Source organism: Panthera pardus, unplaced genomic scaffold (assembly GCF_024362965.1).
Source record: "Panthera pardus isolate Hobbes unplaced genomic scaffold, ASM2436296v1 HiC_scaffold_3, whole genome shotgun sequence".
NCBI lineage: Eukaryota > Metazoa > Chordata > Mammalia > Carnivora > Felidae > Panthera > Panthera pardus.
Window position 1 is genome coordinate 53,901,377 of NW_026526876.1, and position 22,477 is coordinate 53,923,853.

General features: G+C 43.3%; 2 protein-coding genes across 2 annotated transcripts; both read left to right on the forward strand.

The window, feature by feature from the left end:
• The first annotated feature begins 519 nt into the window (after positions 1-519).
• Positions 520-1,467, forward strand: LOC109255097 (olfactory receptor 3A2-like). Its single transcript, XM_019429511.2, has one exon. It carries the CDS (start codon positions 520-522, stop codon positions 1,465-1,467), a length of 948 nt encoding a protein of 315 aa, XP_019285056.2.
• A 9,907-nt stretch (positions 1,468-11,374) lies between these two features.
• Positions 11,375-12,322, forward strand: LOC109255096 (olfactory receptor 3A1). Its single transcript, XM_019429510.1, has one exon. It carries the CDS (start codon positions 11,375-11,377, stop codon positions 12,320-12,322), a length of 948 nt encoding a protein of 315 aa, XP_019285055.1.
• Positions 12,323-22,477: the final 10,155 nt, after the last annotated feature.

Sequence of the window (22,477 nt, forward strand, 5' to 3'; positions counted from 1 at the left end):
GTATACCAAGGTTATTTTATTTATTTTTGGCCTCTGGTTATGCTGCCTTTACAATTCCTAATTTTGTGTATCTTGACAATTTTCTTGCTGATTTGATATATATTTATTCCTTTGTAAGGACTTTTGATCACTTTATCAGGACTTATGATCAATTCTTCTGCTGTTTCTATTTTTACTAGCTATTCACTTTCACTTTTAGCATGATATTTCTCCAAATCTCCTTATACAGGTTGTTGGTAGAAGGACCTCATTCCCTGATTCTAGGGAACACTGGAAGAAAGGATTTATAGATCTCTTATAAGGAGGGGGGATACCAAGGTAGTTGTGTAACTCACCTGGAACTTGGGTGAGGACATTGAGGTGAAGACTGAGCGTTAATGAGAGATGTGTGGCCTGAGGAGTGGGAAAATACCCACTAGAGACCCGTGGGAATTTACCCTGGGGCTTGGCATTTGAGAGTGAGTCCGTGTATTTTTCTTGAATAACTAAATTAGGAAGATTGATCCCTTTCAGGGACACATGGACCCAGAATCCAGGACCAATGGAACAGCTGTTACTGAGTTCATCCTGCTGGGCTTAGTGGAGACACAAGGGCTACGGCCAGTTGTCTTTGTAGTCTTCCTCTTAGCCTATCTGCTCACTGTTGGGGGCAACCTCAGCATCCTGGCTGCCATCTTGGTAGAAAACAAACTCCACACCCCCATGTACTTCTTCCTGGGGAACCTATCGGTGCTGGACGTTGGGTGTATCACCGTCACTGTTCCTTCAATGTTGGCTCGTCTCCTGTCCCACAAGCATACCGTTCCCTATGGAGCCTGCCTCACACAGCTTTTCTTCTTTCATCAGTTGGCTGGTGTGGACTGCTTCCTGTTGACAGCCATGGCCTATGACCGATTCCTGGCCATCTGCCAGCCCCTCACCTATAGCACCCGAATGAGCCAGACAGTCCAGAGGATATTGGTGGCTGTGTCCTGGGCTTTAGCCTTCACTAATGCACTGACCCACACAGTAGCCATATCCACCCTGAACTTCTGTGGTCCCAATGTGATCAATCACTTCTACTGTGACCTCTCACAGCTCTTCCAGCTCTCCTGCTCCAGCACCCAGCTCAATGAGCTGCTGCTCTTTGGTCTGGGTATCCTCATGGCGGGTGCACCTGTGATTCTCATTGTCACCTCCTACATCCATGTGGCAGCTGCAGTCCTACGAATCCGTTCTGCTGAGGGCAGGAAGAAAGCCTTCTCCACATGTGGTTCTCACCTCACTGTGGTTGGCATATTCTATGGGACAGGTGTCTTCAGCTACATGAGGCTGGGCTCAGTGGAAGCTTCAGACAAAGACAAAGGGATTGGCATCCTCAACACTGTCATCAGCCCCATGCTGAACCCACTCATCTACAGCCTTCGGAACCCTGATGTACAGGGGGCTCTGTGGCAGGTGCTCACGGGGAAGCGACCCCTTGCATAAAAGTGTATCAGGAGGGTAGAACCACAGGAAGTGTTTCCTGTCTCTCCTAGATCCTTGAGCAAGATGACTCTTGTTATGAAGTGAGACTCTTTGTTTCCCAAGGAGGCTCTCCCTGATAATGTGTGTGTGGGTTCTGTAAACCAGAATCCTTGACTAGTTGCCTTTTGGGTCTAGCTACTCTTCCCACTCCAGATGGAGGTGGAACCCAGGAAGCTCTGTATCCTGAGAGACTCATGGTCCTACAGGCAGGACCTTTTGCTTATTTTTTGCTGAGTTCCCCAAAAATAGACCAGCAAAGATTCTTTCCAAACTAGAATATGGAAAGTCACAGCTTGGTACCAAATATTAGTACACCCTCTTGTCTGGATTCCCCTGAAATAGCTCCCCCAATGTGCTTTGACACAAGGATCCCACACAAGGTTCTGGACCCAGTACAGTATAACTTGAGACACTGAGTGCCCTGTCTGCATTGCAAGATTCTGAGGTATTTAGCAGTGGAGGAGTTATACTTCCTGTGGGACTTCTTTTTTTTTTTTTTCTGAAATGGAAATATCACTCATTGATTTTAAATTTCCCATTAGAAATTATGTTTATAAAAATGAAAACAAAACACAATTTTACCAATGAAAAGTGAAAATCAAATCTTCACCCTCTCTGTCCAGACCCTTCATAATTCAATTTTCAAGAAGAAACCACTGTTAAGAATTTGGTGCTTCCCTTCTAATTTTTTATACATATAAAAACATGTTTATATATATGTCATATCTATAGGGGCATGTTGTACCATGTCTTTTTGTTAAACGTTACTTGGTAGACTTTATTATCTGGCAAAATATCTAGAAACTTACCTCCTCTATTTTAATAATTGCCTAGTGCTAATTTATTAATTAACCATAATTTGCTTAACAATATTCCTTTTGATGGAGTTTAACTATTTCTAGATTTACTCCAATATGATCAATAATATTCTTCAAAGATGTGTTTTTATTATCTTGCAAGCATTTTCATAAGTTCTAATTAATATGATTTCTGCGTTGAAAAATATAAAAACTTAGATTTTTAAATACATATTTCCTTCTTATCCCACAAAAATTTCACTCTTTTACTGTTACAATAATGGGTGAAACTGCTTGCCTCCTACAGCTTTAACAGTAACTATTATAAATAAATTCTTCTTTTTTAATATTTATTTATTTTGAGTGACAGTAAGAGAGAAAAAGAGGGGGGAGGGGCAGAGAGAGAGGAAGAGAGAGAATCCCAAGCAGGCTCCATGCTGTCAGCACAGAGCCCAACACGGGGCTCCATCTCACGAACGATGAGATCATGACCTAAGCTGAAATGAAGAGTTGGATGCTTTACAAACTGAACCACTCAGGCGCCCCAATAGAAACAAATTCTTCTAATTTTTGACATTATAACGGTTGTAAAATATTAATTATTATTTTAATATGCGTTTCTTTGACATCACGTAAGGTTGAATACATTTTCAAATGTTTATTATCCATGATATGGACTGAATTGTATCCCACCAAAATTCATGTGCTAAAGCCCTTAATCCCCAATGTGACTGTATATGGGATAGGGTCTTTATGAAATAATTAAGGCTAAATGAGATTAATTAGGAAGTATTAATGAGGTATTTCAGGAAGTAGTTAAGGTTACATTAGGTTGGAGCCCTAACCTGCTGGCCTGTGGTCTAGAAGAGAGGAAGTGCCATTCATTGTGAAGACAAAGTGAGAAGACGGCCATCTGCTAGCCAGAGAGAGCTCCACCAGAACCTGGCTGTGCTGGCACCTGATCTTGGACTTCTAGCCTCCAGAACTGTCAGAAAATAAATTTTGTTTTTTAAACCCCCCAATCTATGGTATTTTGTTATGGAGGCCTGGGCTAATATAATTATTAGTACTTCTTCACTGGGAATTAATTTTTTCCAAAGTTTATTGAGAAATAATTGACAAATATAATTGTATATATTAAAGTGTACAACATGATGATATATAGAGATATATAGATATAGATACATATAGATATAGGTATATAGATAGATATATGCACACATTATGAAATGATTACCAAGAACAAGATAATTAACACATCCTTTATTTCACATAGCTAATTCTCCCGTGTGTGTGTGTGTGTGTGTGTGGTGAGAATGTTTAATATCTATTCACCTAGTTTCAAGTATACAGTTGCGTATTATCAGCTATATTCACCATGCTGCATATTAGATTCTCAGAACTTATTCATCCTATAACTGAAGACTTGTACCCTTTGCCCTACATCTCCCCATTTTGTCCTCTCCCCCAGTCCCTGGCAACCACAACCACCATTCTAGTGTCTGTTTCTATGAAGTTGGCTTTTTTTTTTTTTTTTTAAGATTCCACATACACATGATACCACACCAAATTTGTCTTTCTCTGCCTGGCTTATTTCACTTAGCATAATGCCATCAAACCCCATCCTCACTGTCACTACAGGAGTTCTAGTGTGTGTGTGTGTGTGTGTGTGTGTGTGTGTGTGTGTATCAGTATCTATCTATATATCACATTTTCTTTATCTAAACATCTATCAAAGGACTTTAGGCTATTTCTATATCTTGACTATTGTGAACAACACTGCAATTAGCATGGAAGTACAGATATCTCTTTGAGATAGTTGATTTCATTTACTTCGGATCTATAACCAGAAGTGGGATTGCAAGATCGTAGGGTAGTTCTATATTTAATTTTTTGAGGAACTTCCATACTGTTTTCCATAGTGGCTGCACCAGGTTGCATTCCCACAAACAGTGCACAAGGTTTGTTTGTTTGTTTTTCCTCCATATCCTCACCAACACTTACTGTCTTTGGTCTTTAATAATTGCCATACTGACAGGTGTGAAGTGATATCTCATGATAGTTTTGATGTGCTGATTATTAGTGATGTTGAACACCTTTTCAAGTACCTGTTGGTCACTTGGATGTCTCTTTGGAAAAATGTCTATTCAGGTCCTTTGCCCATTTTTAAAATGGATATTTTTATTGTGTTGAATGAGTTCTTTATGTATTTTGGATACATAAAGACCCTCTATCAGATGCATGGCTTGTAAATATTTTCTCCCATGTCATAGGTTGCTTTTTCAGTTTATTGATGGCTTCCTTTGTTTGGTAGATGCTTTTTAATTCGATTGTAGCTCCCTCAGCTGAGGTCAACCTTGGCAAAGACCACAGGGGTCTTTGGTAGCCCAAACAGTGATGGCTAGGGCTATTGGGATCCTTGGTGGTGAAAGCTGCTGGCATTCTCCTGTTCTCCTATTTTGCCCATGGGGGTAAGCTCTACCTGAGGGGACCCCTCTCGGCCCCAGGTCTAGTGGGCTGGCACCCACAGTGGCCACAGAGTCAGGGTCCTGGGGTTCAGGTGCACTTGCTATGGTGGTGGTGCCGGTGTCTGACATGTGAACATGTGCAGGTATCCCATGGAACTGGGGTCTGGGTTTCTGGGGCTTACCATAGTGACTCAGGCTCTAAGTGGGAGGGGAAATGTTGCAGTGGCTGGCCCAGGGATGACACGAGGTAATGGTGGCTTGGGCCTAGGTGGCAGGGTGCAGCAGCAGTTGGGGCGAAAGCTCCAACTCCAGACCCCAGAGTGTAGAGCAGCAACAGCACAGCCCTGGTGATGGTGGATCAAAGCCCTGAGTCAAGACACCGGAAGTGGGGCAGAGAGCTGCAGCAAGGCAACCTGGTGACGGTGAGTCTCTGCTGAGACTAGGACCTAGGGGTTGGGAGACAAACCAGAGCCCCTGTGATGGAATGTCAGAGCCCTGGCTTAGGGCTTAGGTTGCAGAGCACAGGGCAATGGCAGGACCCCCTGGTGATGGCAGGTCAAACTTTCTGCTTAGGAGCCAGAATGTGGTCACACAGCAGTGCAGCTTGGCTTGGTGATCGTTGGTCAAAGCTGTGACTTGGGACCTCGTGTGTGGGGTACTGAGCAGTGGCAGCTCCTATTTTGTAAATGGCAAGGCACTGTGGTCTTCAGAGGACTGGACACAACAGTGATGGAGCTCCTGGAGATGAGCATGCGACCTCCTATCCTGCCTGCCACCTGGCTAATCTCACAGCTTCCTGAAAATTGTTTCTTTATGTCCTTTGCTTCTTTTTCTACTGAATTGTCAATTTTTTAATTGATCTGCGGGAACTCTTTACGTATTTGCGTATCTTTGGCCATATATTTTACGGATAATTCTACACAGTATTCCAATTTACCATTTTTCTTTCATTTTTGTTTCTGATGTCTTCCAACAATTGGAAGTTCAATAGTTTTGTGTTTTCAAATATATTTTTTATAAATAAACTCATAGGCAATATCCTTTAAGTATTACTCCTTTCCCATGATCTCTGAACAACTTCTAGAGCTCCAGTTCAATATAGTTTTCATTTATCTTTAGAAAAATGTTACTGAATGATGAAAAGCCTTAACATTCGTATGTTCAATCATTAAGACAACAACGCAAGCCTAACTCTGGAAGGTCAGCTCCTCATAAGACTACTGAGTTAAGGTCATAATTCTTTGCAGTGAGAATAAGTAGCAGATATAATTGGAGAGCAAGAGGGCTGTACTGGAGGCAGCAGCTGAAGTCGATCCCAGTTCTGTGCACCAGGCTATTGGGTGGTGCAGAGGCCACTATCACTGAGAGTAGGATGCCTTAGGCTCATCCTGGGGCATAATTCATGGTGAATTAGAAGCTATATTGGTCACAAACAACAGGATAAACAAGTATATCATTTGGAGGAAAGGGGTTAATTGGACAGGGGTGGAGGAGTCAATCACATAGCATAATTGTTGAGATCATGTGCTTTGGAATTAGACAAATTCAAGTTTGAGCCCCAACCCCTCAAAGCCCTGAGTGTGTGGCCTTCGGCAAATTACTGAGTCACCCTGAACCTCAATTATTTGTCTCTAAAATGGGAATAGTAACGATTTCTACCTCATGAAATCGTTGTAAGGGTTGATTGCGATTTAGTGCGTATAAATGTTATGGTGTGGGGTCATGTACATATTATCAATTATTATTATGTTAATAGCAACACTGCTAGTCTCCTACTAGGAACTCTATACGTGTTATTTCATTTAGTCTTCCCAACAACCTTTTGAGAGGATATTACTCTCATTCTTCAAAAAAGGAAACTGGAGTCCATAGGGTCTCAGTAGTTGCTAATAGCTGGAAGAGCAGGTCTGTCTGTCTACAAAGTGCGGCAGGATTCCCAGAGAGAGTATGCTATCCCATGGACTTGGGTGAGTTATTGAGGAGGAAGACACAAGAGTCCAAGGGTTATACTATACAACCTCTCCAATTTCCTCTCTCATCATCTCTATCACTAAATTCTCATCTTCTAAAGGCCTAACCCAGGTAATGATGGTGGGAGCACCCTTCCCAGGGGTCCCCTGGTCCCTTCCAGCACAGCACAGCACACTGCTTCAACTACCTCTCTCAGGATCATTTTGGGACTCCCATGACACAGTGTCTGTGGCCCTCGCTAACAAGGCCCCAGGGGCCTTTGCAGGGGCGAGGGGGGGATGTACTTTGTTCCTGAGGACTCATTAAGAATTTGAAGTGGGAAAGGGCACCTCCAGTTTTTGCCTTCTCTCTTGGGCTTCCTCCTCATCTCAGGTTAGGAGTCAGCTTGTATCTGCCCCCAAGTCCTGTTTGGACCAGACAAGTGGAAGAGGGAAACCCTTGGGCTGGGGACCCAGATTCGGTGCTGGCTCCGTGTCTAGTTCCCTAGATGACCTTGAGAAAGCAAAGACTTCCCCTATGTCCCCTTCGGTTAAATGGAGTTCTTAGGATAACCATCCCATCTACCCCCATAGATCAATATGGGGGATGGAGATGTCTGGAGAGATTCTAAATCACCACAGATGCATGAGGCACCACTGTGTTACCGCTGTCCTATTTATTAAGACTTGTATTTACTTAGCTCGCCCCACCTGCTCCTCCCCACTCTTGGGCAATTTTAAGGACACAAGAGGATTACCTGTGGTGGAGAAGTCCCATGACAGAGATGGCCTCTACCTCTTTTAATCTCATTTCCATATATATTCCCCCAGAGTTGCTGACTGAGTTTGTGCAGATTCTCACTCCCTTTACATCCCTTCCCTTGCAACCTCACTGGTCTCTGTGCGGTAACAGGTGAGTTTTCCCATGATCCTCCCTCCACTCTTGTGTAAAATGGAAGGAAATTTATTTGTTACTCAGTAAGTCAAACCTCCTGGTTTTACAGGCACAGCAACCAAAGTCTCAAAAGCACAACTAAGAGAGACATGCTCAGGATGACAATCAGGTGAGTGAAAGATCCGGGACTATGAACCAGAGATTGAGGTTCCTCTTCTAGGCATCTTTACCAATTCCCTCTTTCCTAGATGAAGCTTTTTGTTTTTTCCTGACTGTTAAGGATGAGTGGGATGAGATTCAGTGTTCAACTTCCCTGCCCGGAACCAATCCTTGCTGGACAGCCTCACCTAGATTACTGAGACCACCACTAGTACATGGAGGCCCTACTGGGACCTCAGAGCAGGGAGTTCTCACAGCATGACGGAAGTCTAGGACTCATATGAACCCCCAAGAATGGCGATCCAGAAGGGCTTCCTCATCGGTTGTCACTCTTGTGATTTCATTAGCCACAGACACCCCAGATCAATAATCTGGTGAACAACCCAGAATTTAGGAAATCTTGTGTAAGTTTCATCCCTCATCGATTGAGGGCTAGACAGAAGCTACTAGGGGAACATATTATTCTGGCTCATGACTTACTTGTTTTTGAGGAATATTTCTTCCGATTGTGGAAACTTTGTGGGAAGTTTATATAAAAAGCTGTATGCCAGTATGTAGATTGCTACGTGCACTGCATGCCCCATCTCGATGAGTGGAGGAGTCATCCCTACAACAGTCCCTTGTGCCTTTCACTTGACTCTACCTCAACCAAATCATACCAATCCTTCAAAGTCTAGGAAAATTCCCACTTTTCCAGAAACCCTTTCATCACTACTATAGCCCACAAAGATGCCCTCTTTGTCAGAAAGTCTATTTGTCAATGGATGCAGTTATTCATTCATTTATAAAATGGTGCATACCTAAAATAAGTTTATGCATATAGTTCCTAAATTCAGATATGAATCTCATGCTTAAATTGGACTGAGGGAGCTGCACTAAATCACTGAATGATTATGCTAGAAGGCACAGTGGTAAGTGCCATGTGGAATATAATTAAAGTGTGGTGGGAATGTTGAAGATGTAAATATCACTTTAAAATGGGCACAGATCAGGAAGGTATTTCTGGAAGAGGTAGTATTTGAGCTGAGTCTTGAAGACTTTGAGCACGTGACAATGGAAGAAGGATAGTCTATAGAGAGAAAGTAGCAACAGCAAAGGTGGGTATATAGGAAGTCACAGAATTTGCAATCTGGTGACATGGATTGAAATAAAAAGGGAAATTGGGGGCAACTTCTGACTGTGGCCATGATCCAACCAAGACACTTGTTTGAACCTGAGCTACTTCAGCCTGCAAGTCAAGACTTTGGGATCTGCAAGGGCACAAACCACAGCAAACATGAGAGTGGGTTTTTGAGTCATGAGAATGGATCAGATATAGATTCAGAGAGAATTTCAGGAGAAAGACATGCCTTCATGATCCTTCAGATGCCTTGGGTTACCTTGCTTGAGCGGTGATATGTGTAAAGGACAAGAGCAGGGGCTCTGGAGTCAGATTACCAGAGTTAAAATCCTGCCTCTGCTATTTGCTTTACGTGACTCATGTTCTTTCTGCAAAATCGGGATTACCAATGGGATCCATCTCATAGTAGGGGGGGTGAGGAATAAAGGAGTTAATACATTTAAAGCACTTATAATGGTACACAGTGTCTCGCTCAGGGTAATTCTCCTAACAGCTTTTAGCTGCAATTGTTTTCAGGGAATTCCCCAAGGAAATTCTGTCCGTATCAAATATGTTGGGACCACCTACATATCATAGGGGAAGGGATTGCTGGTTTCTCTTTTGTGCACTTACTTTATTGTGATATGGGGTTTAGTAGGTATTCCATGATCATGCCCATGAAGTGGTACTTCATCAAATACTATAAAAATAATCTGCAGGGCACCTGGGTGGCTCAGTCAGTTAAACTTCCGACTCTTGATTTCGGTTCAGGTCATGATCTCCTCTGGGATGGAGTCCCGTGTCAGGCTCTACACTGACAATGTGGAGCCTGCTTGGGATTCTCTCTCTCCCTCTCTCTGTCCCTCCCCAGCTTGTGCGTGCACTCTCAAAATAAATAAATGAACTTAAAACAAATAATCTGCATTCATTGTAGACAAATCATAAAGTAGAGAAGAGAAGAAGAAAGATAATAAAACCCATTCATATTATTACTCAACCACTGACAAAGTTTGGTATTTCTTCCCAGTCTTGTTTCTGTGTGTGAGTGTGAAAGTGTGTGTTTTTTGTCTTTGTTAATATTGAAATAACACCGTGTTGTACAGGTTTGCATCCTGCTTTAGTCTTAACATTATCTCATAAGCATTTCATTTTTTAATTTTTTTTTTTTTGCAGTATGTTTTCCAACAGTGTACATTGATGGTATATAAGGAATGTATGGATTTCTGTATATTTGATTTTTATCTCGATACTTTTTTCTAATAATTCTTGATTACCTTTTATGGACAATCAACACACTTGCTTTCTCTTCCTTTCCAATATATAAACTTGATTTTTCTATTTCTTGACATTAATTTTATAATGATTCTAGGACAATAATAAAAATAGATGTAATGGTGGGGATCCCTCTCTTGCTCCTACTTTCATGGGATAATTTGTTACTTTCCATTAGCAATAATCCTGCAGTATCCCTCTATTCTTAGATGACTACAGCTGGGTGTTTTCCTTTTAAATCAACAATGGATTGTAACCTGTAAAAAGTACTTTTTAGGCAACTGATCTAATATATACATATATTTACATATATTAGATCAGCCTCAATTTTTTATAAGAGCTCTCTTAATCATGATAGACTACTTCTTTTAATATTCTGATATTTAAAACTCTCTATAGTTATATTTAGCATTTTGTTTCTATAGTCATAACTAAAGTTGCTCTCTAGTGATATTTCATCTATTTCTTCCTAAAATTTTATATTTGTAGTGTCAGGTGCGTGCTAACTTCATAAAAAGCATTGGGATGCTGGACGTAGAGGGCATGATGACATAAGTGAAATAAGTCCGACAAAGAGCAAATACCATATGATTTCACTTATATGTAGAATCTAAAAATCAAAATAAAACAAAGAAGAAACAGGCCCATGAATACAGGGAACAAACTGGTGGCTGCCAGAGGGAAAGGAAGGTAGGGGATGGGCAAAATGGGTGAAGGGGAGTGGGAGGTATGGGCTTTCAGTTGAGGAACAAATAGGGAGATGAACGGCATGGCACAGGGAATAGAGTCAATGGTGTTGTAACAGCGTTGTATGTGACAGTCAGGGGCATTTGGGAAAGGCATACATACCAATTAGTTCTCTTCCATAATTATATTGAGAGCTTTTACAGCCTTGCTTTCTTCTGTCAAATTAATTCTATTACAGAATGAAAGTCACTAAAATGCTCCCTGGCTACCACACTTATCTCATGTTATACTGTTGGTATCCATGGTGATAGCTGCCTTCCTGGAGCAAGTCTTCTATCTAAACTCTTTTAGGCATATGAGGGGAGAGCAAAGGTTTCTCCTGAGAGTTCCGCTTTTTAAAAGTAATCAGCCTAAAATAGTCCACGTGCCAAAGACACACATTTTGGGGTGGCAAATTTTACCGCCCTACAGTCTATTTGTTCTTTTAGAATAAATGTATTGAGAAGAAAGATTATATCCTTGGATGTTTCCTTGCAGGAAAAATGAAGTCAAAATGTGAGTACAATAGAACAGCCATTACTGAGTTCATCCTGCTGGGTTTGGTGGAGACACCAGACCTGCGGCCAGTTGTCTTTGTAGTCTTCCTCCTTTCCTACCTGCTCACAGTTGGGGGCAACCTCAGCATCCTGGCCGCCATCTTGGTGGAGACCAAACTCCACACCCCCATGTACTTCTTCCTGGGGAACCTATCGGTGCTGGACGTTGGGTGCACCACAGTCACTATTCCCTCAATGTTGGCTCGTCTCCTGTCCCACAAGCGTACTGTTCCCTATGGAGCCTGCCTCACACAGCTTTTCTTCTTTCACCTTCTCGTTGGGGTGGACTGCTTCCTTTTGACAGCCATGGCCTATGACCGATTCCTGGCCATCTGCCAGCCCCTCACCTACAGCACCCGAATGAGCCAGACAGTCCAGAGGATATTGGTGGCTGTGTCCTGGGCTTTAGCCTTCACTAATGCACTGACCCACACAGTAGCCATATCCACCCTGAACTTCTGTGGTCCCCATGTGATCAATCACTTCTACTGTGACCTCCCACAGCTCTTCCAGCTCTCCTGCTCCAGCACCCAACTCAATGAGTTGCTGCTCTTTGCTGTGGGTTTCATAATGGCAGGTACTCCCCTGGCTCTCATCGTCACCTCCTATGCCCATGTGACAGCTGCAGTCCTACGAATCCGTTCTGCTGAGGGCAGGAAGAAAGCCTTCTCCACATGTGGCTCTCATCTCACTGTGGTTGCCATATTCTACGGTTCAGGTATATTTAATTACATGCGACTGGGTTCGGCCAAGCTTTCAGACAAGGATAAAGCTTTTGGAATTTTTAACACCGTCATCAACCCCATGCTGAATCCAATCATCTACAGCCTCAGGAACCCTGACGTGCAGGGTGCCCTCTGGAGAGTGCTCATGGGGAGGCGACCACTGGCTTGACAAGGTCCTGAGGTCTGGAGTGTCACTCCCTCCTTTTCCCTTTCTGGACTAAAGAAGAAATCCTCTAGAGCCAGTAACTAAGACTAACGGTCCAGAGTTGCTTCTGTCTCCTTGCACAGGAGGTTTTGTTTGTTTGTTTGGTTGGTTGGTTGGTTTTTTTGTTTGTTTGTTTTAATTAGGGATAAGAGTTATTGTTTCCCAAAGAAACCATGTGCAATTTATAGTCAGTAGGTGTGTGGGCCCTGTCAAGGCCAACCCTTTTGACAAATTACAACTTCAGACACTGTGTGCTCCTTTCTCTGAGTAGAAGCAAAATCTCAGAACCTCGACTAGTACAGGTTCATGTCTCACAGGGAATGACTCTTTGGTTGGTTATAGCCTGGCTTCCCCAAAATATCCAAAGCCTTCCCCACTGGGGCGCCTGAGTGGCTCAGTTGGTTGGGTGTCCAACTTGGCTCAGGTCATGATCTCTCAGTTTGTGGGTTCATGACCCACGTCGGGCTCTGTGCTGACAACTCAGAGCCTGGAGCCTGCTTCGGATTCTGTGTCTCATTCTCTCTCTGCCCCTCCCCCACTTGGGCTCTGTCTCTCAAAAATAAATACATGTAAAAAATTTTTTTTTAAAAAAGAAGCCTTCCCACCACGCCTTGCATCCATTAGTAGGTCATGTGATTCCCGCAAGTTCAGCTATGGATGGTCTGGTTTTAAAACATGGACCTAGAGATTAGATTCATTTTATTTCACCTATCAGATTTCTACAAACCAAAACAGGAACTTTCTTTTCCTATCACATGAAGATATCATGGGATATAGAGGGGACAGAGAGGAAGCTGTATGGGTATATGTTCTCTAGTACCTCTGGAGAGCATGATTCATGTGTGCAAATTTTTAAAACTCCACTAATAAATATGGTAAACCTTATAATACAAATTTAATGTTCCTCGTCTGTTTTTCCTGATATATTTCAAATCATTTGAAAAGATAATCTTTTGTAATGAAAATATTATTTACGCATGAAAAACCCCAAAATACTCCATATGAACTTCCTTTCTAAATCCTCTCAGTCCCAAAATCTTCCAGCTGAGATCATCCATATCTGTAAATAAAGCCATATAGTGATGCTCCCCTAAACGTCCCCTCTCGGTAGGAGAACAGTCTCTAACCTAGAATGTTCTCTCATCTTGCATGCTACATCCTAAGCTTTCATCCAATCAGTATTTGGCTTTATTTTCCTTCTAGCCTCCCTTTGAGATGAATCGCCTATTGTGGGCATCTCTACTCTGTCACTGATGTTTCCTGATTCCTTGCCCCAAAACATCCCTTTGACCTGAACTGTGTCCTAGCTTCTCTGTGAGTTTTCAGGGAAGTGAAAGGATTGAAAGGACTGGGTAAGACAGAGATGAAGAGAAAGGACATGAGGGAGGGAAGCAAAACAAGACCGGAGGTGAAGCGTTTGCGGGAAAATGAAGAAGAAAGAGGGACACGGGGAGAAATAGGACAGAACTGCAAACAAATGGGCTGAGAGTGAAGGCTCGGGGCACTGGAGTAGACTGAATGGGGTACACAAAGAGTGGAGACAAGAAAGATAGAGAAATAGGATAAGATACCTTGAGATGGCTAAAAGGTCAGAGAAAAGAAGGGGGGAAACAAAATTAGTGGGTCAGAGACGAAAGAGTTGGGCTTCTGTACAGGGCTGCTTCTGTTCTATACTGTCCAGCAATAACCAGTTTATGCGACCCTCACACCATCATTGTGGTGTATCTTTTCTACCGTGAATAAAGCAATTTTCAGATTTCACTGAAAGTGCTAAAAAGTGTCCAAGGGACACATTTTCAGTTTCTCTTACAAGAAAGTGTTCTGAGAATGTTAGGGAGGTTTATCAGATGACAAAAGAGATGAGAAGAAGTTCTGGGTATTTTGTCCACCTCAAATGTCACCAGAGTCTATGACTAACCAACCACCTTATCAACTTACTCTCTGCCTTTTGGGTCACGCTAGCCAAGACCGTCAAAAGACACGGGGGGGAGGGGGGGGTGGGGGGGCGGGGAGGGGAGGAAGATAGCTCTTTCCTGATCCTTTCTTAGTCATCAGATAAACTTCAAGAATGCAAATGGAGCTTCCTCCAAGGGTCGAGGAAACTGTCCAGGAAGACCTACAACATGGTCTTCACTTCATCACTTCCTCTCATCCGCAATGTTCTCGACCTTGAATAAGTTCTCAACCTTGTCTGGGCCTGTACTTGACAGGCACAAGGTAGCCATCAAGGTTCTTCCACTTGTAATCCCTTCTGATTCTACTAGTTTTAATGAACAAAAAGACTGTGTCACTCTGTTTACCCTGAAGAGTTACCACATCTTCCTACTACCATTTTTCCTACCCACCAGCATGTAACCCTGCTGCACGATGGAGCTTATTTACTTCCAAAACTCCTTGTGCCTCTAGCCTTTCTTATATATGAACACTCATCTCAAGGCTCACGGGATGATTTCATGTGTAATCACTGGAGTAAAATGGATCAACTTGTTCAGCATCATAAGTGATGACTCAGGCACTGATTCCGGGCATGCTGTCTACTCTCCAGAATCATAGGGTTTTATTACCGATTTGGGAGATTCCCTTTTCTTTGGAATTTGCCTGGTTTTTTTTTAATTCCAGGTTATTATTCCAATGTATGTTTATCATACATGTAATACATCATATCATAAAGGTTCAAACAATACAGAATATCATTGTCGCTCTTTTATACCATTCCTTCAGTAATCCAATTTTTAAAAAAGAACTAAGTGGCGGTAGCTGGTATTTGGCTTTCCACACAAATGAACACACGCTCCCACTTGCATGCACGTCAACATGTGCAAGCACAACACCGTACTGCTTTGTAATATGCTTTCCCTCCTCTCTGTATTATTACAATTTTTTTTTACATATCAACCTACAAATCAACGTTATCCATTTTGAAGGCTTCATGATATTCCATTTTATGTATAAACTACAATCTATTTAACAAATCCCTATTGATTTCATTTATTTCATATTTTGGGCAGTTGTTAATAATACTGGAGTTAACATTCTCATTTGTATATGTGTTCATATAACTGAAATTATTTCACTGGTTATATGCATAAAAGGTGTGTGTGTGTGTGTGTGTGTGTTGGACCAAGGTTGTAGGGCAACCAGCTTTAGTTGGTTGATTGGCAGTTTATGAGAATGTTTCTTACCTCACTTGCTTTTACTGAGTGTTATAAATAGAATTTTTTTTTATCTTTGATAATTAGATTAAATATTGCATTATTTTTAAATTAGAATTTCTTTATGAGTGTGACTCAATTGATTTTTATATATTTATTTCTAATTTATTTATATTTATGCTTTCAAAATTGCCAGTTCATATTTTTTGCCCCATAGGGTAGTTTATCTTTATTTTAATCATTGGTGGCAACATTTCACATTTTAGGGTAGTATCTCTTTACCGTCTGTGTTGCAAAGATATTCCCTAATTTCCCACTTGTCTTTTACTTTGTTTAGGCTTCTTTTGCTCAAATGAAGTCTGATATTTTTGTGAAGTTTATCATGCTTTTTTTGTCATGCTTAGAAAATAATGACTTTTCCATCTAAATGTTGGTTAAATACTTATCAGTGATGTTTTTCTAGTACATTTACATTTGCTTTAATTTTCTTAAACGTTTATCTATCATTTCTTTTTGAGAGAGAGAGAGTGTGTGAGTGGGAGAGAGACACAGAAAGAGAGACACGGAATCTAAAGGCCTCCAGGCTCCAAGCTGTTAGCACAGAGCCCGACATGGGGCTCGAACCGACACACTACAGGGTCGTGACCTGAGCCAAAGTTCAAATGATTGCCTATTTACAATTATTTGTAAGTCAAATATTTAAAGTACACACAATTTATTTTTGTGTATGTTCTAACTTTTCCCCTAGTGGATCAAAGTTGTCCAGATCCCATAAAATGTAAGCTTGCTTGTATATGGTGTACGTGATAATGTATATGGTTTATGTATAATATGTGTAATGTAATACAAATATAAACACAAATATATAACAGCAGCCAGCGAAATGACAGAAGAGGAGATCCCCACTCGATTCCCCCCTCAGCAACAATATTTTGGACAGAAAAGTTGTGGGGGCTCTGGGCTTTAGGTAGGAGACTGTGAGACCCTGGTGGAACCCAAGACTAAGAAGGTATATTTGGAGAAGGACATGTGCCCAGGTGGCTGTCATGCTGACAGTAGGTCCTGGCTACAACCTAGAAGCAGCTCTGTCCCCCTGTGAACTCAGCTTGGCCCCGTTTGGCATTGGTCCCATCACTGGCAACATCTGCCGGGAGACCCAGCAGAAGTCATACCCACCTGTGCCCTGGTTAACAGCCCCGCCAACCTTGACCCTGGCTGTGGATGCTGAAGCAGCTCCAGCCCTCTCAGCTGCCAGTCCCGCTCAGCCCGGGACAATGCAGGAGACACGCTCATATATGCCTCTCAGACCCTCAAGCCCCGGTCCAACTGCAGACGCTGAAAAGGCCCTAGAACTTGGCTTCTGCACCTCACAGTCATGGGCCAGGAATACTCCCGCTCGTCCAACGACCCACCAGGAGACACATGCTACTGTGCCTCCAGAGGTTGCCCCACAGACCTCTGTCCAACTGCAGATTAAAGTGGCCTGGGAACACTTGTGCCCACAAGGACCTGGAGGAAGACACACTCCCAGAGACAGGCATGCCAACCTATCCTTGAAGAGTCCCTATAACCAACATCTAGCTTCAAAGAGACATCTTGGCACTTTACTAGGGCCAGCTTCAGGCATCCTGCCAGGATTTTAAATCTTGAATCCTGAAAAGTGCTCCCTCGTCAATGAACTCTCGCTATTCAGCCTCACATTCCACCCACCCCTTTGGTCCTCATGATCCACTCCCACATCTCTCCTTTGTCAACAAGAGGAACTTCCAGTTCCTGCTGGGTTGCACTGGTGAGTGTATTCATTTCTTATGGCTGCTGCCACAAAATACCACACACTTGGTGACTCAGAACAACAGGAGTTTATTCTCTCATGGCTCCAGAGGCCAAAGGTACAAAATGAGTCCTACAGGGCTAACTTCAAATGGCAGCAGAGAAAGCTTGCTCCACAGGCTCCGGGGAGAACACATTCTGAGCCTCTCCCAGATGCCAGTGGCTGCTGGCCTTCCTTGCCCTGTGGTTCCCTCATTCCCTCTCCACTTCCAGCCTCGCATTGCCTTCTCTTCTGTAGTCATCCCTCTGCCTCTGTCTCCTAAATACTCCAGTGATAACATTTAGGGCCCACTTGGATGGTCCAGGATCATCTTCCCAGATGAAGACCCTTAACAATCACATCATATCTCCAAAGGGTTGATTTCAGGGCTTAGGACCTGAATATCCAGGGGGCCCTGTTTCAGCCTAGTGTCAGATTCTTTTCAGTGAGTGAATTATTTCTCTGACATCATGAGTGGGATTGGCCTTTCTCAGAATATGCTGAGACGTAATCCCAATTGTTCTGGAGGCATGGAGGAGACCTGGGAAAAGTTCTTGAGGAAGACAAGAATCATCTTGTAGACATCTGCTTCCTATGAGGTGTTTGTGTGGCCGTCACACACAAGGAAGTTGATCTCCGCCAGCAAAGGGGAAGGGATACTCTGGCCAAGTGACTGCGGGAGAGTCTGGGGGTTTGCAATTCTCATGAGCAACCTCTCAAACTTCCCCATCCCCAGACTCAGGGTCTCACTCCTTCCTTAGCCGGGCCCTGGATTTAGCACAGGAGACTCCCCTAAGCTGCACATTCAGCCTCCCGTGTGGATCTGCCACCCTTACAATTAGGTCCGATGCCTGATTTTCAGAGCTCTCTCCTTGTGGCTGCAGAAGAGTAATGCCTCATGAGATGTGCCAAGGAAGTTTTCAGGCTTTCGTGGCATACCCTGAATTGAATGTTGGCTCCCCTGGGCTTTGCGTTGTTTTTTCAGGCTTCTGGGAAAGTTAACAGAAGCGACCCACCCTTAATTCTTAAAACTCCGCAATTCTTATACTTTCCATGGCTATCATATCAATGTGCTGGTGCTAACACGTGACCCAGTGTTTCGCCTTTCACCTGTACCTCATCCCAACATACCACAGCTGAGTCGCAGCGATGAAACTACGGTTATCACCAAGCCCACTTTCCCCCCAGCTGTGGCGAATGGTCCAGGTGCAGAATTCCATCAGGAGGATTTGCTTCCTAGGGCCACTCCCAGTACCAGCTGTCTCAGTCAGGCTCCCCCCAGAGCAGAGCCTGAGACAAGACGCCCGTGTGGCTTAACTGGGAAATCATCCCAGGGAGCAGGAATCCCTGGGAGGAAGACAGGGGTTAAGAGGAGAGTGAGATGAATGAAGAAGAGATGTCCCTGACCAAGGGGCCAAAGTCTCTGCAACGGATGTCCAGCAGAGACTTGATTGAGCGTGAGAATATGGAATGCTTCCCACGACTGTCTGAGGAATGGTTGCTGGGGTGTCTACCCATTGGCTCCCCTTTCCTATTGTCAAGGCGCTCTCTGCACTCTGGGCACTCATGCTCAGACCTAGCGAGTACCCAGCCCCACTGCCAAAATTCATGGCATCAAAGGATCCCAAGGAAGAGGCTACCCTCTGTCGGCCTGCCACAAGCAAAAGCCTGAGGGGAACTGTCCGACCCAGCTGCAGATGAAACGAGAAGAAAGGCTGAGGGAGAGGTGAGGCAGACATCTGATGTGTCTGCCACAAGGTGCTTCCAAGAGGTGTTGTGAGGAATGACAGGGACCCAGGCGCAAAAAGTACGTAACATATTACCATGTGCCTAACAAATACCCACAGATGTTATCAGTTGATATGCTGATGTGTTGCCAAACTTCTATCATCAGCTTAGCGAATCTTACGTGATTTAATCTGCAAGCAATGCTCTATGGTAGAGGATATGCCCATTTCACAGATAAGGACACTGAGGACCAAAAGGGTACAGCAGCTTGTCCAAAGTCAACCACCGAACGCCAGAAAACAGGTCTGTTCACAGTGCATTTCCTACTGCAGAAGGCTCCTCTGGTGGGAGAAGACAGAGACCCTCTCTTGGGAAAGGAGTGTTGCGTAAGTAGTGGTGGCTATAGGTGTCAGAGGAACACTCTCCTTAACCTTCCTGCATCTTCTGTTTACTAGTCTGCCGCCTTCACCAGGGCTCTCAATCTCTCAGAGCCCGGCCTAGATGGTCATATTGGCAGACAGCTCCCCAGAAGGCCTCCTAGCCCAATATAGCTCTTCGATCCCCACTTCCAGAGACACTGCTGGGTGCCTAAGACACAGTCCCAGGGGCTCCCACTAACAAGGCCCTGAGGGAGAAAAACACCACATTTCTGAGGATTCATTAGGAAACTGGGTGTGAAGAAAGCTTCTCCTTCCTGCCTCTCTTTTGGGGTTCCTTTCTCATCCCAGGCCCAAGACAAGTCTGGAAATTAGTTTATCTCTGCTCAGTGGCTCCGCTCGGGGTTGACATCTGAGAAATATACCCCTCCCTTAGCAAACCTATATCTAGTCCCGTTTACACCTCTAGTTTCCGGGGTGGCTTGAGAATGTGAACAAGTCCTGGGACCTCAGTGACCCTACCATTAAATGGAATTTATATCACCGTCTCTAACGACTTGCTATAAAGCTATGGCTAGAGATAAAGCCCTTGTTCATCTTTTTAAAAGAAAATTTGAATACCAGAAGATGTGAGGCACGGTTGCTATATTTAGGAAGGGCTTGTGTTGTTTACAAAACAACTTGTCTTTCTCCCCATCTGTCTACTCCCTCTTTGGAGGGATAACACTGTAAGGATAATGCTAGGGTACAGAAAATATCAGCTTGTTTCCTTGATTTATTATATCTAGTTCCTTACCTCCTTTCTGGCGGATACGTGGGTCTACATAACTCCTCATCTCCTTTCCTGAAGAGCCTCCCTTGTGTCTACGCCCATGCCTAGGTGAGTGTACTCAGGGGTTCTTTCCCTGCTCTTCCAAAACAGTGATGGGGCCTCTGTTGCTGCCATCAGCTCAAATCTGACTTTTCATGAGGTACAGTTGCTGCCTCTGAAAAAGAAACTGTTTTATGGGAAGATCTGAGGCTACGACCCAAAGATCCTGGCTCCTTTTCTGGACCCCTTCGCCCATACCCCCATTTCTTGGAAGCCTGTTCTCTGTTACTCTTAGGAGAGCGTAGGAGAGTGGGATTCACTGAGTCTGATCCACTGCCTATGACCCATTGCATCGGGCAGCCTTAAACCTTCACTCCAGTCCCAGGTCCTGCTGAGCCTTTCCATCAAAAGGAACATGGAGGTATTCTTTGGAGTTCCAGAGCAGGGAGCGGTAATAGCTCAGGAGGGAGAACCTGGGACTCGGGACAATGCTTTGAGAATGCTAAATGCCTCTACACCTCCCGTAATTCATCCTAATTCACAAAAGTCTAGCCTCAGTTCCAATATGTCCCAAAAATCTTCCATGACAACTCTAGGTCACGCCGATGCTCTCTTTCTCTGCAATCCTATGAATGCTTGAGCCATCTATTTATCTATTTAATAAACACTGAGTACCTACTATATATAAAGCAGTATGATAAGTATTAATGTTGTAAAACTGAATGAAACCTGCTTGTGGTCCTCATGTCATTTACAGAGAAGTAGGGGAGATACACTTTATAGAGAAATGACTTAGCTAGAAGATACATGGTAATAAATTCCATGAGATCATGTATAGTGAGAGCTTAGGAGAGAAAGAGAGACAGTGGTGCTTTTGACAGTGGGAACTCCCAGGCAGCCAGCCTTCAGTCTTGAAATACTTGGGATGTAGAGTTGGAAAGGGATCCATTGCAGCCAGAGAAAACTGCATGAGCACAGAGGTAGAAAGTGACACAGTCACAATCTAATGCTTACGTGAAAAAAGGAAAATAGAGAGTAGTTCATTGCTCTTATGTAGTATATGTACAGAGCTGTGGTCCATCCATTCATTTGTCCTTTGCAAAACACTGATTAATCATCAATTTCAGAAATTATGAGTTGCCTGTGACTGGTCCTCCTTCTCGCCTATCTGGTGATCCTAGAATTTTAAGCATATTTTAGAGATCACTGCATCTAAGTTTTCATTCATGTGAACCCATCACCCTTTCCCCTTCTGTTAGAGTCACTAGACTCCAACCGCTTCCCTCTGATTCCGGTGTATTCTATGCAAGGGAATAACATTGCTCTTAGGAAGTTCGAGCTCTGCTTATCCCATCAGCAATAGAGAAACATTGATTTTTTTTTTTTTAACCAGGATCTTTTATAATATCTGAAAAACGTGGCTCAATCTGCTTCTCTAAGTATGTGCCTACTTCCTGAGGATCTCTCCTTAGAGCGAGTGGTCAAACCGCTGTGTCTGAGTCAAGAATAAGTGGAAGGTTGGTGGCCGTGTGATGTAGAACACTAACGGTACCCAGCTGCAGCTGCCCCAGAGGTCATGCTTGCAATTTTGGTTTCAGAGGTGAGTAGCAGATACTATAAAAACAATAAATAATTTTAAATTAAGCTGTTATAAAGTCTTAGTTGGCATCAAGAACATCAGCAACTTATTGACCTAGGGATTTTGAATTTATACTTCAGCACTACGTTCCTCACCTTGGATAAATATACTCGGTTCAACTATCTGATGTCTGCAATCACGGGTCTGAGTCTTGCTCTCTTTGTTTGAGCTTTATTTCTAGAAGCTCTGAAGCCAAGATTTTCAAATGCTTTCTGGTTTCTCTGGAAATAGCATTAATTTTTCTATTGTAAAATCTGCTTATTGGTTTTGACTGATGCCCCAGAGTAAAATGGAGAAATCCATCTTAATCTCACTGTCTGTTTTTATCTTAATTCATTTTCCCAATGCCCCAAGTATTTCAACCTTTTCAACCAGGAAAGGATGGAAGGGACAAAGTGATGATGGTTTGGGGCATCTCAGCTAAGAGCAGAGGCACTGAGTTGATGGAGGAGGTGAGTGATGAGGTTTAACCTGGGGAGTGGGAATATCATCACCCAGACAGCTGAGAACTTACCTGGGGTTTTTAACATGGGTAGTTTAAAGCATTAATGTTGAATAAACAAATTGGAGTGGACTGATATCTCCCCTCCTGGGACATTTCC